This window comes from Heptranchias perlo, chromosome 3, assembly GCF_035084215.1.
Source record: "Heptranchias perlo isolate sHepPer1 chromosome 3, sHepPer1.hap1, whole genome shotgun sequence".
NCBI classification, from domain to species: domain Eukaryota; kingdom Metazoa; phylum Chordata; class Chondrichthyes; order Hexanchiformes; family Hexanchidae; genus Heptranchias; species Heptranchias perlo.
The window spans coordinates 119,021,290-119,040,621 of NC_090327.1; the positions used below are offsets into that span (position 1 = coordinate 119,021,290).

The 19,332-nt window shown below is 41.3% G+C and overlaps 1 protein-coding gene across 2 annotated transcripts in view; it reads right to left on the reverse strand.

Annotated features, from left to right (window-relative positions):
- Nucleotides 1-19,332, reverse strand: part of emc2 (ER membrane protein complex subunit 2) — a 92,766-nt gene that overhangs the window by 18,161 nt on the left and 55,273 nt on the right. For both annotated transcript variants that reach the window (XM_067981759.1, XM_067981755.1), the window contains exons 8-10: nt 14,156-14,237; nt 12,294-12,404; nt 11,353-11,457 (exon numbers count right to left, since the gene is read on the reverse strand). In XM_067981759.1, the coding sequence (XP_067837860.1) occupies nt 11,353-11,457; nt 12,294-12,404; nt 14,156-14,237 (298 nt within the window). The remainder of the gene's footprint in view (nt 1-11,352; nt 11,458-12,293; nt 12,405-14,155; nt 14,238-19,332) is intronic.

The window sequence follows — 19,332 nt, forward strand, 5'->3', positions numbered from 1 at the left end:
ATGTACCTGTGAGCTGTACTCTTGGGAGTGGAGAATGTGCAACAAGCAGCCCATGAAACACTGAGCTTCTGTTTTTTAGGCACCACCCTAACTCCTAGTTGTTGGGTTTCCTGGGTATTGCAGTTTCCGATGAGTTGGGCGGGTACGTGCTGTCAGTTAACAAGATATCGTAAAAATGTGGTTAACTTCCCATCCACTGGGCCGTGACATTTTGCTGAAAATCGTTTCCTTTGGATGAGCTGAACTGTCAATCCCTTTAGATAATTCCAGAGCCTCCCACAAAACTGAAGATATTTTGACAAACAGTGCAGCAAGTTAATTTTCACATTCAAATTCACACCAACATATTAAAGTACTGTCTTCATAGCAAAGTGTTAGCAAAGGTGGGGGAGGAAGAGCATGAACTTTCCATCACAACAACCTTATGTGAATGAAATGTATCCCAGGCTGCTAAAAGAAGCAAGGGAGGAAATAGTGGAGGCTCTGACCATCATTTTCCAATCCTCCCTGGCTACAGGTGTGGTGCGGGGGACTGGAGGACTGCTAACTTTATACCATTGTTTAAAAAGGGAGAAAGAGATAGACCGAGTAATTACAGGCCAGTCAGTCGAACCTCGGTGGTGGGCAAATTATTGGAATCAATTCTGAGGGACAGCATAAATCGTCATTTAGAGAGGCACGGGTTAATGAAGGACAGTCAGCATGGATTTGTTAAGGGAAGGTCATGTCCGGCTAACTTGATTGAATTTTTTGAGGCGGTAACAAGGAGAGTCAATGAGGGCAACGCGTTTCATGTAGCCTACATGGATTTTAGCAAGGCTTTTGACAAGGTCCCATATAGCAGACTAGTCAAAAAAGTAAAAGCCTATGGGATCCAAGGGAAAGAGGCTAGGTGGATCCAAAATTGGCTCAGTGGCAGGAAGCAAAGGGTAATGGTTGACGGGTGTTTGTGCGACTAGAAGGCTGTTTCCAGTGGGGTCCCGTAAGTCTCAGTACAAGGTCCCTTGCTTTTTGTGGTATGTATTAATGATTTGGACTTGAATGTGGGAGCTTGATCAAGAAGTTTGCAGATGATACAAAAATTGGCAGTGTAGTTGATAGTGAGGAGGAAAGCTGTAGACTGCAGGAAGATATTAATGGACTGGTCAGGTGGGCAGAAAAGTGGCAAATAGAATTCAATCCAGAGAAGTGTGAGGTAATGCATTTGGGGAGGGCAAACAAGGCAAGGTAGTACACAATAAATGGGAGGATACTGAGAGGTGTAGAAGAACAAAGGGACCCCGGAGTGCATGTCCATAGATCCCTGAAGATAGCTGGACAGGTAGATAAAGTGGTTAAAAAGGCATACGGGATACTTTCCTTTATTAGCCAAGGCACAGAATATAAGAGCGGGGAGGTTATGCTAGAACTGTTTAAGACACTAGTTAGGCCACAACTTGAGTACTGCGTACAGTTCTGGTCACCACATTACAGGAAAGATGTGATTGCACTAGAGAGGGTACAGAGGAGATTTATGAGGCTGTTGCCAGGGCTGGAGAATTTTAGCTCTGAGAAAAGATCGGATAGGCTGGGGTTGTTTTCTTTGGAACAAAGGAGGCTGAGGGGAGATTTAATTGAGATATATAAAATTATGACGGGACTAGATAGAGTGGATGGGGGCACCTACTTCCTTTAGCAGAAGGGTTAGTGACCAGGGGGCATAGATTTAAAGTAATTGGAAGAAGGATTAGAGGGGAGCTAAGGAGAAATTTTGTCACCCAGAGGGTGGTGGGGGTCTGGAATTCACTGCCTGAAAAGGTGGTAGAGGCAGAAACCCTCAACTCATTTAAAAAGTACTTGGATGTGCACTTGAAGTGCCGTGACCTACAGGGCTACGGACCAAGTGCTGGAAAGCGGGATTAAGCTGGATAGCTCGTTTTTGGCCGGCACGGATATGATGGGCCGAATGGCCTCCTTTGTGCCATAACTTTCGGATGATTCGATGAGCAACAGGCTATAGAATCACAGAATGGTTACAGCACAGAAGGAGGCCATACGGCCCATCGAGCCTGTGCCGGCTCTTTGTAAGAGCAATACAGTTAGTCCCATTCACCAGCTCTGCAAATTCTTCCCCTTCAAATATTTATTCAATTCCTTTTTGAAAGCCACGATTGAATCTGCATCTACCACCCTATCCAGATTACACCTACTCGCTGCATAAAAAAGTTTTTCCTCACGTTGCCTTTGGTTTTTTTGCCAATCACCTTAAATCTGTGTCCTCTGATTCTCGACCCTTCCGCCAATGGGAACAGTTTCTCTTTATTTACTCTATCTAAACCTGTCATGATTTTGAACACTTCTATCAAATCTCCTCTCAACCTTCTCTGCTCTAAGGAGAACAACCACAGCTTCTCCAGTTTATCCATATAACTGAAGTCCCTCAGCCCTGGAACCGTTCTAGTAAATTTTTCCTGCACCCTCTCTAGCGCCTTTACATGCTTCCTGAAGTGCGGTGCCTAGAATTGGACACAATACTCCAGTTGTGGTCGAACCAGTGTTTTATAAAGGTTCAACATAACTTCCTTGTTTTTGTACTCAATGCCTCCATTTTAACCGCTTTCTCAACCTGTCCTACCACCTTCAAAGATTTGTGCTCATATACCCCCAGGTCTCTCTGTTTCTCCACCCCCTTTAGAATTGAACCATTTAGTTTATATTGCCTCTCCTCGTTCTTCCTGCCAAAATGTAACACTTCTCAGCATTAAATTTCATCTGCCATGTGTCTGCCCATTACACCAGCCTGTCTAAGTCCTCTTGAAGTCTATCACTATCCTCCTCACTGTTTACTACACTTCCAAGTTTTGTGTCATCTGCAAATTTTGAAATTGTGCTCTGTATACCCAAGTACAAGTTATTAATATAAATCGAAAAAAAGCAGCAGTCCTAGTACCAACCCCTGGGGAACACCACCTTACACCTGCATCCAGTCCGAAAAACAACCGTTCCCCACTACTCTCTGTTTCCTGTCACTTAGCCAATTTCATATCCATGCTGCCACTGCCCCTTTTATTCCATGGGCTTCAATTTTGCTGACAAGCCTATTATGCGGCACTTTATCAAACATCTTCTGAAAGTCCATGTAGACATGAACCGTATTGCCCTCATCAACCCTCTCTGTTACCTCATCAACAAACTCAATCAAGTTAGTTAAACATGATTTGCCTTTAACAAATCCGTGCTGGCTTTCCTTTATTAATCCACACTTGTCCAAGTGACTATTAATTTTGTCCCGGATTATTGTTTCTAAAAGCTTTCCCACCACTGAGGTTAAACTGACTGGCCTGCAGTTGCCGGGTTTATCCTTACAACCTTTTTTGAACAAGGGTGTAACATTTGCAATTCTCCAGTCCTCTGACACCACCCCCATATCAAAGGAGGATTGGAAGATTATGGCCAGTACCTCCGCAATTTCCACCCTTACTTCCCTCAACAACCTAGGATGAATCCCATCCGGCAGGATGGCTTATTTACTTTATGCATAGCCAGCCTTTCTAGTACCTCCTCTATGAATTTTCACCCCATCCAGTATCTCAGCCACCTCCTGTTTTATTATGGCTTTGTCAGCATCTTCTTCCTTGGTAAAGACAGATGCAAAGCACTCGTTTAGTACCTCAGCCATGCCCTCTGCCTCCATGCGTAGATCGCCTTTTTGGTCCCGAATCGGCCCCACCCCTCCTCTTACCACTTGTTTACTATTTATATGTCTATCGAAGACTTTTGGATTCCCTTTTATGTTAGCTGCCAGTCTATTCTCAATCTCTCTTTGCCTCTCTTATTTATTTTTTCACTTCTCCTCTGTACTTTCTATATTCAGCCTGGTTCTCACTTGTATTATCAATGTGACATCTGTCATACGCCCCCTTTTTCTGCTTCATCTTACTCTCTATCTCTTTCGACATCCAGGGAGCTCTGGCTTTGGTTGCCCTACCTTTCCCCCTCGTGGGAATGTACCTAGACTGTACCCGAATCATCTCCTCTTTAAAGGCTGCCCATTGTTCGATTACAGTTTGCCTGCCAATCTTTGATTCCACTTTACCCAGGCCTGATCTGCTCTCAACCCATTGAAATTGGCCCTAAGTATTTTTACTCTAGATTGCTCCACGTCCTTTTCCATAACTAATCTAAATATGATACTATGATCACCGTCCCCTAAATGTTCCCCACTGATACTTGCTCCACTTGACCCACTTCATTCCCCAGAACCAGATCCAGCAATGCCTCCTTCCTCGTTGGGCCGGAAATATACTGATCAAGAAAGTTCTCCTGAACACACTTCAGAAAGGGTAATGTCTTTCAAAAGCACTGATAGATCCTCAAGGATCTATCCTTGGCCCCCTATTTCTCATCTACATGCTGCCCTTTGGAGACATCCTCTGAAAACATGACATCAGGTTTCATGTGTATGCTGATGACACCCAGCACTGCCTCACCACCACCTCTCTCAACCCCTCCACTGCCTCCGTGTTGTGCCTCCGACATTCAGTCCTGGATGAGCCACAATTTCCTCCAAATAAATATTGGGAAGACCGAAGCCATTGTCTTTGGCCCCCCGTCACAAACTCCATTCCCTCACCACCAGTTCCACCTCTCTGCCTGGTCACTGTCTCAGGCTGAACCAGACTGTTCACAACCTTGGCGTCCTATCTGACCACAAGATGAGCCTCTGACCCTATATCCTCTCCCTCTCCAAGACCACCTACATCCAACTCCGCAACATCGCCCATCTCTGCCCCTACCTTAGCTCATCTGATACTGAAAGCACAATGGCCGGGCTGGAGTCTGAAGCCCCACATAGAAAATTGCCCTCTAAATTTGCAATGTAATCAAAACCCACAAAAAAAGCACAGTATTTAATAAGCAATTGACTTATTTTATAGCAAAATACTTTCTCTTGATTTTCTGTTGAAAATGGCACTGTGCACTGAGTGAAACTCTTCAGGTCACTTCATGCTTACTATCAATTCTTGGGTTGTTAAACAGAAAACAGCTATAACAGAAATCAGCTACATGAAACTATTCAAGAGCTAGAGGCAGTAGACAGAGAAGCCACCAGGCTAATAGCACATCTCATGAGGAAAGGCTGGAGAAATGTGAGCTTTCCATCCTGGAAACAATGTAGGCAAGTGTGAGGTCAACCACTCTGGACCTAAAAAGGATAGATCAGAGTACTTTCTAAATGGTGAAAAGCTCAAAACAGTGGAGGTCCAAAGAGACTTAGGGGTCCATGTATATAGATCATTAAAATGTCATGGACAGGTGCAGAAAATCATCAAAAAGGCTAATGGGATGCTGGTCTTTATATCTAGAGGACTAGAATACAAGGGGGTAGAAGTTATGCTACAGCTATACAAAGCCCTGGTGAGACCACACCTGGAGTACTGTGTTCAGTTCTAGGCACCGCACCTTAGGAATGCAGCGCAGATTTACTAGAATGATACCTGACTCCAAGGGCTAAATTACGAGGAGAGATTACACAAACTAGGGTTACATTCCCTGGAATTTAGAAGATTATGGGGTGATTTGGTCGAAGTTTTCAAGATATTAAGGGAAGCTAATAGGGTAGATAGAGAGAAACTATTTCCGCTGGTTGGGGAGTCTAGGACTTGGGGATATAGCCAAAAAATTAGAGCCAGGACTTTCAGAAGTGAAGTTAGGAAACACTTCTACATGCAAAGGGTGGTAGAAGTTTGGAACTCTCTTCCACAAATGGCAGTTCATGATAGCTCAATTGTTAATTTTAAATCAGAGATTGATAGATTTTTGTTAACCAAAGGTATAAAGGCATCTGGGACTAAGGCAGGTATATGGAGTTAGGTCACAGATCAACCATGATCTCACTGAATAGCAGAATAGGCTTGAGGGGCCAAATGGCCTACTCCTGTTCCTATGTTCCTATTAACGGGGCATCTGAGAGCTGATCTTATCGAGGGTTAAAAATGAGTCAAAGGAATGGAAATGTAAATCAAGAATGTTTCTTTAAATTAAATTGCAACCGTAGGATAATGGGACCAAGATTCAAACTAGTGAACGGTCTTTTTCACGACTGACATCAGGACATTCTTCTACACAGAGTGAAGAACATTTGGAATGGCCTCCCAGATAGGGTAATGGAAGCAAAAACCTTGGAATCGTTTACGGAACAATGAGTGCTGAAAGGGTTTGGGGGAGAGAAACTTTGGAGTCTTCCTGGATGGATGAATTAAGATGGGCCAAATGACTTTGCTCATCCATAATTGTCTTGTGCTCTTTGTAATACAAAACAATGGGGGTAATTTTCAACTTACCACTGGAGCTGGGTATAGAAATCGCCCAATTGTACTTTCCACTGAAATCAGTGGTTTCTGTAACAGGTGCCCGACTCGCAATGCTAAGTTGAACATCACCCCCATTGAGTCTGTAGTGTGTCAATTTTCTTGTTTATCGATCAAATATACAGCTAGTTTTGATGCTTTCTAATGGGTTATTTTTTAATTTCATCAGTATCCATATTGCACAAAACCTCTCAGTTTTTCCCAAGATTGCGGAAAAAAAAATTCTCCAACGTATAGCTACCATGACAGTTCTTCACCTACCCCACTATAGAACTGAACAATTCAAAAGAAAAACCTGTTTCCTCCCAAAACCATCCTCGAATCGCACCAGCATCTTCCTGCTATTTCTACGCTCCCAGCAGCTGTGTACGAACTCTGCAATCCATTTTTTTAAGCTTATCTGCCCCTAGTTTTGTACATTTAAAGCAATAAGGTCCACCTGAGCTCCGCGAAACCTGCCAAACAACCAGGATTCAATTTCTAGGAGATGAACAGAAAATCCATGAGCAAAATCGCAGGAGATTTGTCGGTAACGTATACATTTGATTCTGGATCTCCTTAAAAATATGATCTACATTACTTATGGAAAAGAACAGATTCTTGGTCTGGGCTGAAAATCAGGTGTTCAAACGGCTATGCTTTCAGTACTATATATTCCCTAATGTATTTCTTCAGAAATAGCAATGCTAACAATATATAAATATGACTACATCAGCTAAATAGCTGTCCACCATGTCAAGCAGATGACAGAAATAGCAATGAAGCAACATCCCCCCCACCCCCCCATATATAAGTCCCATTTGACAACTATTACAATGTGAGCTACTGTCACTCGTATATTCTCAAACTTCACCGTGTGCCATTAATCTCCTGATTTACAGTTACGAGCATGGGTTTAATTTAATATATCAGTAATAATGAAGTCCTTATGTTGATATGACTGATTGCTTTATGATGAGTTTAATCGTTACGATTATACAACAGCTGACAAAGGGTCTGCAGTGCTAAGCTCAGCGGGCAAATTTTAAATGATGTAATGTGATTAGTGCAGCAGTCTGGCAAATACTAAATCTTTTCTACTGTTCAAACTGGAATGTGGAGGAAACAAATGGACAATCTGGTCAAGCAGCTGCCCTGTGGTTAAAGCACTGCTGCATCATCACAAATCACTATTGCTAGATTATCATTTATCCAGCTAACGTTACATTAAGCTAAACATGATACCATTTCACTGTCTCTTAGATCCCGAAAAGAGTGAAAAGGGATCAAACGTTAATGTAATGTCCCTCAAGTAGTATGGCGAACTGTGGCATCATATTTTGAAATAAATCACAATATAGTAGAAAGCGAGGTTTTGTCCAGTATAGATACTCTAAATACCACAAGCCAAGCAAATCAATTACTCCTTGAAGTCGCTGAAATGACCAGGTTGAGTACATACACAATGGTCACCTTTAAAACCATCTTACACAGTGTCGTAAATGGCGGAATTTAATCTGGAGCACTCAGTGGAAGTGTCTGCTTCATTAAACATTTCAATGCAACTGGAAAGGGGGAAATATTTGGAGACAATTAAATTTTCAGCTCTCTCGTGGGCTCTGGCATGACAGAATCGTTGAAGAGACAAAAGGCTTGCTATTTTCATGAAGGATTTCAGTTTCCTTGGACCAGTCAAATTACAATGAACATCTGTCACAGCAATTAGCCTGTACTGCTGCCAAAGCAAGTACAACATCAAAACTAACCAAAGCAAAACCACTGAAGATAAATGCAACTTATCTTCCCATGTATGCTCTCCTTATACTGATCATACAGAGTGACTTCAAAAGCCAAAAAAGTACCAAACGATCCCGTTGTGAGTGCAATGGCAAATACGTTTTCAACAGGTTTTACCAACTCTGGCCTCTTGTGAATCCCTGATTCCATCGCTCCATCATTGGCGGCCGTGCCTTCAGCAGCCTAAGCCCTAAGCTCTAGAATTCCCTCCCTTAACCCTTCTGCCTCGCTACTTCTCTCTCCTCCTTTAACTCGCTCCTTAAAACCTACCTCTTTGACCAAGCTTTTAGTCACCTGTCCTAATATCTCCTTATGTGGTTTGGTGTCAAATTTTGTCTGAACATGCTTCTGTGAAAAGCCTTGAGATGTTTTACTATGTTAAAGGTGCTATATAAGGTGCAAGTTGTTGTTGTATGTAGAAACCTACAAACTTACAGCACAGGAGGCAGCCATTCGGCCCATCGTGCCTGCTCTTTGAAAAAGCTATCCAATTAGTTCCACCCTTCTGCTCATTCTTCATAGTGCTGCAAATTTTTCCTTTTCAGGTATATATCCAATTCTCTTTTGAAAGTTACTATTGAATCTGCTTCTACCACCCTTTCAGGCAGAACATTCCCGATCATAAAAACTTGCAGCATAAAAACTTCTCACCTGCCCTCTGGTTCTTTTGCTAATTACCTTAAATCTGTGTCCTTTGGTTACTGACCCTCCTGCCAGTGGAAATAGTTTCTCCTTATTTACTCTATAAAAAACTTTCATGATTTTGAACACCTCTATTAAATCTCCCCTTAACTTTCTCTGCTCTGAGAACAACCCCAGCTTCTCCAGTCTCTCCACATAACCGAAGTCCCACATCCTTGGTACCATTCTAGTAAAACTCCTCAGGACCCTCTCTAAGGCCATAATATCCTTCCTAAAGCATGGTGTCCAGAATTGAACACCAGCTGAGGCCCAACCAATGATTTATAAAGATTTAGCATAACTTCCTTGCTTTTGTATTCTATGCCTCTATTTATAAAGCCCAGGATCCCATATGCTTTTTTAACAGCCTTCTCAACTTGTACTGCCACCTTCAGAGATTTGTATACATAACACCTCCAGGTCTCTCTGTTCCTGCACTCCCTTTAAAATTAAACCATTTTGTTTATATTGCCTCTCCTCATTCTTCCATCCAAAATGCATCACTTCACACTTCTCTGCATTTAATTCAATCTGCCATGTGTCTGCCCATTTCACCAGTCTGGCTATGTCCTCCTGAAGTCAGCTACTATCCTCCTCACTGTTTGCCACATTTCTGAGTTTCGTGTCATCTGCAAACTTTAAAATTATACCCAAGTCCAGATCATTAATATTCATCAAAAAGAGCAGTAGTACTAATACTGACCCCTGGGGGACATCACTGTATACTTCCCTCCAGTCTGAAAAACAAACATTCACCAATACACTGAAGCAGTTCTTAAAACGAAGTATACAGTGGTCTGGTTAAGCTCAAACGTGGCGACACTGGATCAAAGATCCCACTTGAAGGTTTTCTTCCAGGTGGAGCTGAAGGTCTGTTCAAAGAACCATGTGTGGGTTGTCAGCTCGCTCCTATCCGATTTCAGGTGCCACATGTACACTGCAAGGACTGCAGTGGAATGCTGCTCCTAGCCAGGCTTGGCCTGCATAGTCCAAAGGTAGCACTTTGCACATTAAAAATTTCAGGAGGCAATACATTTTTCATTTCATCAGCCCTTCTAGAAGTTAAGAACAATTCTGGGTGCCAAACATACAATTACTTGGATCTGAAGCAATCTCAGCAAACGTGTTCCATCGTGCAAAAATATCCTTTCCCCCCACACACACAAAAAAAGAAAGAGCATCTTATGTTAATGTTTTGTGTGTGGTTCCAACATGTTTGCTCTCAGGAAACAATATCAGTTTGAGATGTAAAGCAATGTTGCTGCATTTAAGGACATCTGGACATAACACAAGAGGCAAGACCCATAAGAATTTTCCCTTCCATTTTTTGGTAATCTTACTATCTGTTATAATCCTAACAGATCAATGGCAAAGTGACAGAGGCCACATAAGATTTCTGGGAGAGCTGCAAAAAAATGAAGACCATTAAAGGTGCGACCCATGTCAATATGCTATTTGAATGAGTCCATTCGTGGTACCTAATGTCAACACATCAGCACTAATTGAACATTCTCTTTTTAGTATGCCTTGTTTAAAGCACATTTGGGTATGGTAGTGTTGTGGCTGTGGTATTGGATCAGCATCTCAGGGGTTGTGAGTTCAATGCCCACCATGGCAAGTTGTGAAATAGAATTCAACATATCTGGTAAAAAAATAACCATGACATTGGAGCTCTTATTGAATTTTTTGAAACAATAAATTCTCTTGCATTACTCTAAGCAAATAGTGGCAAGCAGCTATTTATAAAAATGGAATGGAGTATTTAGTAGTTAAGTGCTAATTAGTCTAGCAAGCTTTCCATTAATTCAGGAGTGCACAATTGTTAAAAGATGGGTTTTGAGGACACAATTGAGAGAGGCGCATGAATAAAACCAAAATGCAGAAACAAAAGTCACAAATATACCAAACTAAGCAAGCCCATCCATCAGTGAGCCCTTGAATAGTCACAGAATGTGTGTCAGCCTCTGAAGCACGTGGAGTCATTTCAATATGTAAAAACAGGTACATTGTGCATTTCCAGAGGATTTGCTAATGGACTGATTTGCCCACTTCAACTACACACAGTACTTCCACATGGAACCCTAAGCCTCCCCAACAATGCAAGTTTCCTACAATACTGTGATCAATGCAGCCTGACATCTTATTGTAAACAATGAATGTATTGTCAAAATATTGGACCATTGCATGCAGACTGGTACTTCCACATTTCATTGCAGAGACCTTGACTCTGCACACTCTGGGGAGCTAGATGTTCACAACCTGCTAAGGAAGGCACAAGTGACTGAATGTCCCATCTCTGGATTACAGTTGTAGATCCCCTCACGCAACCCCAATAAATTCCTCACACGCAATGCTGCGTGCCGCAGCCAAACTGTGCTCTAGCCCAACCCATCATCCGTGACATCCTCTTTATGCACTGCCCACCATGTTCGAACTTTTTGATTTCTTTCTACCATTGTCTGGTCATCATCTCAACTAAGGACAACCAAAATGGGACTGAGGCAAACCTGCTAAAAATAGCATTTTGCGTTATTTTCTTACTCACCTGATAAGCCTTGTTGATTTGTGCAGCTGCCCAAGTAGCGTACTTCATATTGTCCTTTTTGATTTTAGCGTTAGCTTTAGGGTTAGATGCAATATGACTTGCAGACTGGGAAGGAGGAAAGAGAAAAATAATTTCAACTTCCTCCCACATTCAGCGCTGACTGCGCAAAATAACATTTCCCATTTTTGTTATACTAGAGTACACCTTAGTTCAAGATAAGAAATTCCATAGATTTTGCCTTTGAGCATCCAGAGCTTTCACTGCAGAAATGACCACAGAAATTACACAAACTAGCCCCACCGAGAATCTGCAGCGCTGATTGGAAATATATTTCAGAATGTTCGAACAGCATTGAGTTACTGTTTAGTGCAAAGTAAAGAAAACATGCATTATACCAGAGAAATAATGCTGACAAAATTCTGACAGACTGCTTCCTCCAATTCTTTTCAATTATGTGGAGGGGCTTGAGAAGCTGGGATTGTTCTCCTTAGAGCAGAGATGGTTAAGGGGTTTTGATAGAGGATAGAATAAGGAAAAACTGTTCCCACTGGCAGGAGTGTCAGTGACCAGAGGACACAGATTTAAAGTAATTCACAAGAGGAGAAATGTTTTTACTCAGCGAGTTGTTATGATCTGGAATGCACTGCCTGAAGGGGTGGTGGAAGCAAATTCAACAGTAACTTTCAAAAGGGAAATGGATAAATACTTGAAAAGGAAAGATTTGCAGGGCTATGGGAAAAGAGGGGTGTGGGACTAATTTGTAGCTCTTCCAGAGAGCCGACACAGACACGATGGGCCGCATGGCCACCTTCTATGCTGTATGATCCTATGATTCTTGAAGTCATGATTACAATGATCATGAATGAAAAGCAATCTAATTTCTCCAGTGAGTTACAAAATGACTTTACTGGAAGAGATTCCCTCAATGTGCTCCAGCTTACCATGTAAAGCCCAAACAAAGCCCGCATATTTCTGTTGTTTAGTTTCAGTGCCTGGGAAAAATATTTGCGAGAGATTTCCAGGTTTTCGAGACCACCTTGGGTGTATTTCACCTGTAGAACATAGAAGTTTAGAAGAATAAAAGAGCATAAAAATGTGGTTTCAATGCAGTGTAAAGCCATTCACTGCACACTTGGTTTAAAAGCATAGTTTCTGCTGATCAGCTATTCACATCGTCTTGTAAAATGTGAAGCACGTACTTGTAAACCAGTTACAGCATCCATGGGATGGTTTTGGTGTTGTGGTTATATAGAATTTACAGCACAGAAACAGGCCATTCGGTCCAATGGGTCTATGCTAGTGCGACACGAGCCTCCTCCCATCCCTACTTCATCTCATCCTATCAATGTATCCTCCTGTTCCTTTCTCCCTCATGTACTTATCTAGTTTCCCCTTAAATACATTCTGACCTTCCATTCTTCCTTGTCCTGTCCCCTCAATTAAAAGGTTCTTGTCATTAAAAGGAAGCTGGTTATAAAGTTTTAAATTTCAAGTGATATTGCTAATACTTTGCTAATAATATTTTGTTGTCTTGACAAATTGTTTGGAATAAGAAAACATACAATTATGTTGAATATTTTTCACCTCAACTACTCCTTGTGGTGGTAAGTTCCACATTCTAATCACTCTCTGGGTGAAGAAGTTTCTCCTGAATTCTTTATTGGATTTATTGGTGACTATCTTATATTTATGGCCCCTAGCTATGGACTACCCCACTGTTGTTATTCCCCTCTGCTGGCATTATTTGTCAGAGAACTCAAAGAAAACATCAACATCTAGTTTCATAACTTCAGGACTATTTTTGCCTCGAATTAATACCAAAACCTCATACTTTTCTCTTGTGATTTTTACGTTCATCAAGATTAGGGACATCACTGCTGGGAGCAGAATATCTTCATCTTTCTGTACCCAGCCTTAGCATCAAGCACTTCCAGGTCTGGTACATTATGGGTTGGCTACTCTGTTCTGCCCCAATAAGATGTCATAACTACAGCCTCACAAAAGCCTGACATGCTGCACAACATTTCCATAACCAGATTGGAGGATGCTAAGTTAATTGCAACCAAGGAGAAAAACTGCAAAATCAATCTGCCATGGATTTAAATCCGAGTCCCAGAGGTTAATTTTAACTCCATCCTCTAGTCCCTAAGTCAGGTAAATGGAGTTAAGATCCAGCAGCCATGATCTTCTTGAATGGCGGAACAGGCTCGAGGGGCTGAATGGCCTACTCCTGGTCATATGTTCCCTGCTATGCCCATACCTCATTTATATGTGAACTGAAGTTCCTTTACTGGCTAAACTCCAGAAGGTTTTCTTCCTTCATTTAATAGAAGAATGCGATTCTAATTAGAAGTTAAATAGTTTTCAGCTGTCTTTTTCCTCATAATAACGATAGAGACATATACCAGAGTGATTCACCTGTAGCATATGCTGTTTCTGGGGCAATTTTCATACTGTGAAAGACCCAGGATTACTTTACATTGGAGGTATAAGTGCATTAAAAGTCTTTCAATCTTATGAAGTAAACCCAATAATACAACACTGCAGATATAGCATTTTCTCTTATGTAGACAATCTCTCTCTCTCACACAAACACAAACACACACACACACACACACACACACAAAACAAACTGAAAAAAGCTATCCTGCTTTATTTCTGATTTTGAACCAGAAATGCAACAATATTAAACAGAACCTCAGAAATGGTTATGTAAAGCAATGGGCAATTACCAGACAGGCTGAGCAATTTTCACATGTTGAGATTAATCCCACAACAGTGGGAGTGCTACTCTCACACCTACCTCTGCGTAATGCTGACAGTACAGATGATTGTGAGGATTAGTCATCATAAGTTCTTCTAAGCAAAATGCTGCTTTTCCATAACTGCGTAAGGAGACAGAGAAAAATACAAGTGTTCACTGCAAATTTTAATTCTAGTTCACATCACAACCATTTTTTGCAAAGCGTTTTTACCATCTGTATTTTCCTGCAGCTAAAAACATAATCAAGATTAGCATTTTAAATAATTCACTGTATCAAGAATATTACATGATTAGAAATTTCAAAATCTAGAAAATATTAGAAAGGTTGCAGATGCCTTGTGTTATACAATACTCAGTAATAAGACCTTGCATTAGCAATCGTGCTACGATGCATTGGAAAAACTGGTCATGCCGCATGTCCCAAAGCAAATTCAGTGCCGTATTCAGTATTAATGGAAAGATTAAGAGCATATCTCTTAGAACTGTTCACAACACTCATTAATCATTAACTTAGCGTTTCCTTCCAACAGTATTATGTGTTCCATTGAAGAGCGAAAGGAAGATGTTCGAGGTATTCTCTCTGAAGCATACACCTTGCAGTACACAGGTCAAGTGATTTAGATCTGGACCTACTTTAAGCCCCTTTTCTTCCTCCTGAGAAGTGGACTCCTTTCCATTCATAATTGGAAGAAGTAATTCAAAAATTCAAAACTGATAGCTTTTTGGATCTGGAACCAAGGCTGGTAGATGGAGTTAAGATACAGATCAGCCATGATCTAATTGAATAGCAGAACAGGCTCGAGGAGCTGAATGGCCTCCTCCTGTTCCTAAGTTACATTCTCTTACTTCCCACTGCGACTTGTCGCAGCCACTTTGCAGATAACTCCCTTAAACGGAGATAAATTCTTTGTGCCTTACCAAAGCAGTGGTACCCTTGGTAGGCCTTTGGGACACGCGCCTCGCTGCCTGACCCAGATTTTAACATGGCTACCACCCTTCTCGGGAGCGCAGTCCGCAGCGTTCACAGATGAACATCGGACAAAAGCTGGTCATCAAATGCTGGATGCCATTTTATTGGCTAATCATCTCTCTACCCTACTGGTCAATCAAATCACCAATAACATTTTGTGCAACTCTGCTGAATGAAATATCATAGTAGGTACAGCACAGGAAGAGGCTATTCGGCCCATCGAGCCTCTATTGGCTCTTTGAAAGAGCTATCCAATTAGACCCATTCCCCTGCTCTTTCTCAATAGCCCTGTAAATTTTTTCCCTTCAAGTATTTATCTAATTCCCTTTTGAAAGTTACTACTGAATCTGCTTCCACCACCCTTTCAGGCAGTGCATTCCAGATCATTACAACTTGATGCATAAAAAAATGTTTCCTTGTCGCCTCTGGCTCTTTTGCCGATCACCTTAAATCTGTGTCCTCTGGTTACCAACCCTTCTGCCACTGGAAACAGTTTCTCCTTATTTACGCCATCAAAACCCTTCATGATTTTGAACACCTCTACTAAAGCTACCCTTAATCTTCTCTGCTCTGAGGAGAACAACCCCAGCTTCTCCAGTCTCTCTATATAACTGAAGTCCCTCATCCCTGGTACCATTCTAGTAAATCTCTTCTGCACCCTCTCTAAGGCCTGAAAGAAACGGTATATGTTCACACTGCTGGAGTGGGAAACAATGAATAAAGCACACTGCGAGAGCAAGTAAAAATGTATTTTAATAATCATCTAGTGGGTCAGCACAGACAGAAAATTAAATATAATCCCAAAATATTGAGCAGTTTAAAATCTAGCCCCTAATTACTAATATTGTTTGATCTCCATACATTTTTTTAAAAACTTCTTGAATATTTGGCTTGCAATCCTAGTTTACTTTTGCATTCCATATAATTATTCTCCTTTTGATTCCTTCTATTACTTGTTTCCAATTATATTCAGCTTTGTATTTAGCAACCTTACTGACCTGTTTGTAAATTATACGCTTATCCCTTATAGGAATATATTGTGATTAAAACTGAGTTTATTAAAATAATCAATGTGCCCATTGTACATTTTTTAATAATGGGGGGGTGGGTGGGGGTGGTGGTGAACGGAAAAGTCTCATGTACACGTGGGGCTAGGAGGGAAGGAAAAGTGAGCAACAAATTGCAGGACAGGAGCAGGGCCCCGGGCCGTGATGGGGCATCCTGTGCTCCGACAATCTGCAGAGGAAAGAAGTTTCTCCTAACCTCCTTCCTCACTGACTCCTCACCCAGAAAAAATAGGATTTCCCTATTCACTCTGTCAAAACCCACCATAATTTCAAAAACTTCCATTAGATCTCCTCTGCTCCAGTGGACAGAGTTCCCAGTTTCTAACGTCTCTCTTCAAAACAGTTTCCCATCCCTGGCATCATCCTGGTGAATCTACGCTGTACGCTCTTTATGGCTTTAATGTCCTTTCCATAGTGGGATGTTCAAAACTTTGCACAACTTGGCATGACAGACACAAGCGATATAATAGTTTTTGTATTTTCTCTGGGGGTGGGTAGGGGGAGGAGGTTGGGACAGTGTGGGCATTTTGCCTTCTGCAGTCTCCCTGTGCTATAGAGCCTGATCACTGAAGAGGACATGCTGCGGGTGGGTCGGTGGGTGGGGGGGGGGAGCTGACTCGACTTTATAGAGTCATATCTTAACTATGGGCTCCCAGTAACAAGTTGCTCCATAGTTTTTCTTGCCACTCAGTTGCCTTTTTAGTGCTTGATCCCAATCAGGATGGGTCAGATATTGGAACATTCAGCGCTCAGCTGTTACTGAAAGTTCCAGTCTCAGATGCTCTTGGTTAGGGCTGAAAGGGATGTCGATTGGCATGGAACGTTATAGAGCCCATTGCTGAGGAGGTGGCTCCCTGTGAAGGCACGCCTTGAACCTGTTGTCCTGGGTGTAGGAGCTCAACCTTATGCGGCTGATGAGACTTATAGTATTTGTGTTTGTGATTTGATGCTTTTGGATTTCTGTTCAACTATGTATGCATAAGCAACAAAATTGTTTAAAAAAAATGAACAGATGGAATTGCCTTATTGTAGGCCTGTGAGCAAGTCGTTGCGTAGAACTGTGTTGTTCAACCAAAAGCTAGTGTGTAATCCTGCACCAAGGTCATACTTAATTGAGTTGTATGCCTTTAGATACTGTATTTTGTACGAACGATATACATTTGATCTGTACATGACTAAACACTGTCCCTTCTGTATTGATTTGCCTTTCTCATATATAAAATTTAAATATATAAAGTATTGTCGACATCACACGAGCAACAGGCTTTCTTTTCAACTGTGCAATGTCAACCAATTTGTCATTCAATGATAACTAATTGACACCATTTTCTACACTACCTTTTTTTTAGGAAATTTTTTTTTTAAATGGAATGCAAATGCTACAAGCACTTATTCAAATTACAGCTTGACAAATTCCTAGATTAATTTCACTTCCAAACCTTACATATTACAGTCTCTCCAAGGAGACCAAATCCAACAGAGCACTGACCTACAAGTAATCCCTTGTGAAAGTTCTGTTTGTGAGGCCAAAATAAGGTTAACACTAGCACTAATTACAAACAGGGAAATTATCTGCAGAGACAAATAGTTTTTTCAGATAAAGCTACCACTGTTGAAACATTTCCACCAAGAATAATAGGTCCAATACCCAGCACTAAATTATAGAAAGACTCCAGAATCATTTTTCACATCCAAAAATATTAACCAGGTTATTCAAATATTGTTAATAAATGGCTACATGATTCATACTAGAATGAAACCCTCACCACAAAACCAGATTTTTCCCTTGTCCCACAAGTTCCACTTCAGTCAGTAGAGGAGCTCAAACCTCAAGTCTACTTTGCTGATCCTTTTGAGTTTTGTAATGAAGAAGTTTGGCTGCATTTACACCTCTTGTCGAAGGCTGATGAAAATGTAAAGATTGTTGGCATTGTCGCACGAAAACTTAGCAACGTTTGGACTGCATTACATTCTTAAAAGTTAATTTACACTGAAATTCAGATCTGGTTTCAAGTAATGCGAATCAAAATTGCCATCAGCTGCACAAACACAATAGTTTGCACATACTTAAACCAAAGTGTAAGCTTGTGGTGTCCAAGAATGTTGTTCCCATTCATCAGTTCATTTTGGTGAGAAGGCTTTAACCACAATGTAACAAAATATTTCAAGGTGCCACATGACATCAAAGAAGTCAATCACATAGCAGCCAACCCAAAGTTGGTGTGAAACTATTCACTCCTGCCAACGACAGACCGCACACCAGTCTGGGAAAGCACCAGGATAATTAACATGGCTGTGTCATTGAAGGATTGGTGATGCTGGTCAAAAGAAAGCCCAGAAGCAGTCACATGGCACTGCTGGTCGAGAAGTAGGAGCTGGACTGAGCGTCTGCTCTTAATCTCCACACCAGTGAAGAGTTAAGAGATTCTGCAACATTCCGAACGCTATTTTAAAATGTGACCTAACAGCAAAAGGAATATAACATGGCAGAAGAACCAGAGACGAGATGAAGAGAATTATTTTTTTTACACGAGTTATGGTGGTGGAAGCAGATTCAATAGTAACTTTCAAAAGGGAATTGGATAAATATTTGAAGGGGAAAAATTTGCAGGGCTATGGGGAAAAGGACAGGGGAGTGGGACTAATTGGATGGCTCTTCCAAAGAGCCGGGACAGGCACAATGGGCCGAATGGTCTCCTTCTGTGCTGTATCATTCTATGATCTCAAAACATCATTTTGCTGGTCTGAGAGATTGGTCTAGAAGTTTACATCTTTAATAAGTGTTAAATTCAGAAGTTGAAAGCATTGGTCGGTACCCACTCCACTATATTATAGGGTATTTGAGATACTAAGCAGTCAACATGCATCACTGGTAAACATTCTATTATAGCAGGGTTACACTTTACAGGATGCGCTATAGAACATGAACCTTCTTGCTTCCAATTTTCTTTTCCTCCGTGCAACTGTTTTGCTGAGCGACTTGTCAAAGAATTACACCCATGTTCTACAAGAAACTGTTTTGAAAGGCATGGCATTTTTGATAAGGTAGGTGAAACACTAACTTGAGAAGACTCTTAAAACGGCAGCATCAAGGGGTATGATGAAGCGCACAAAACACTATGACCAACTTTCCTACTGCTGCGTTTTGGAAACACTTTTTTTTTACTTTTCCTTTTCTC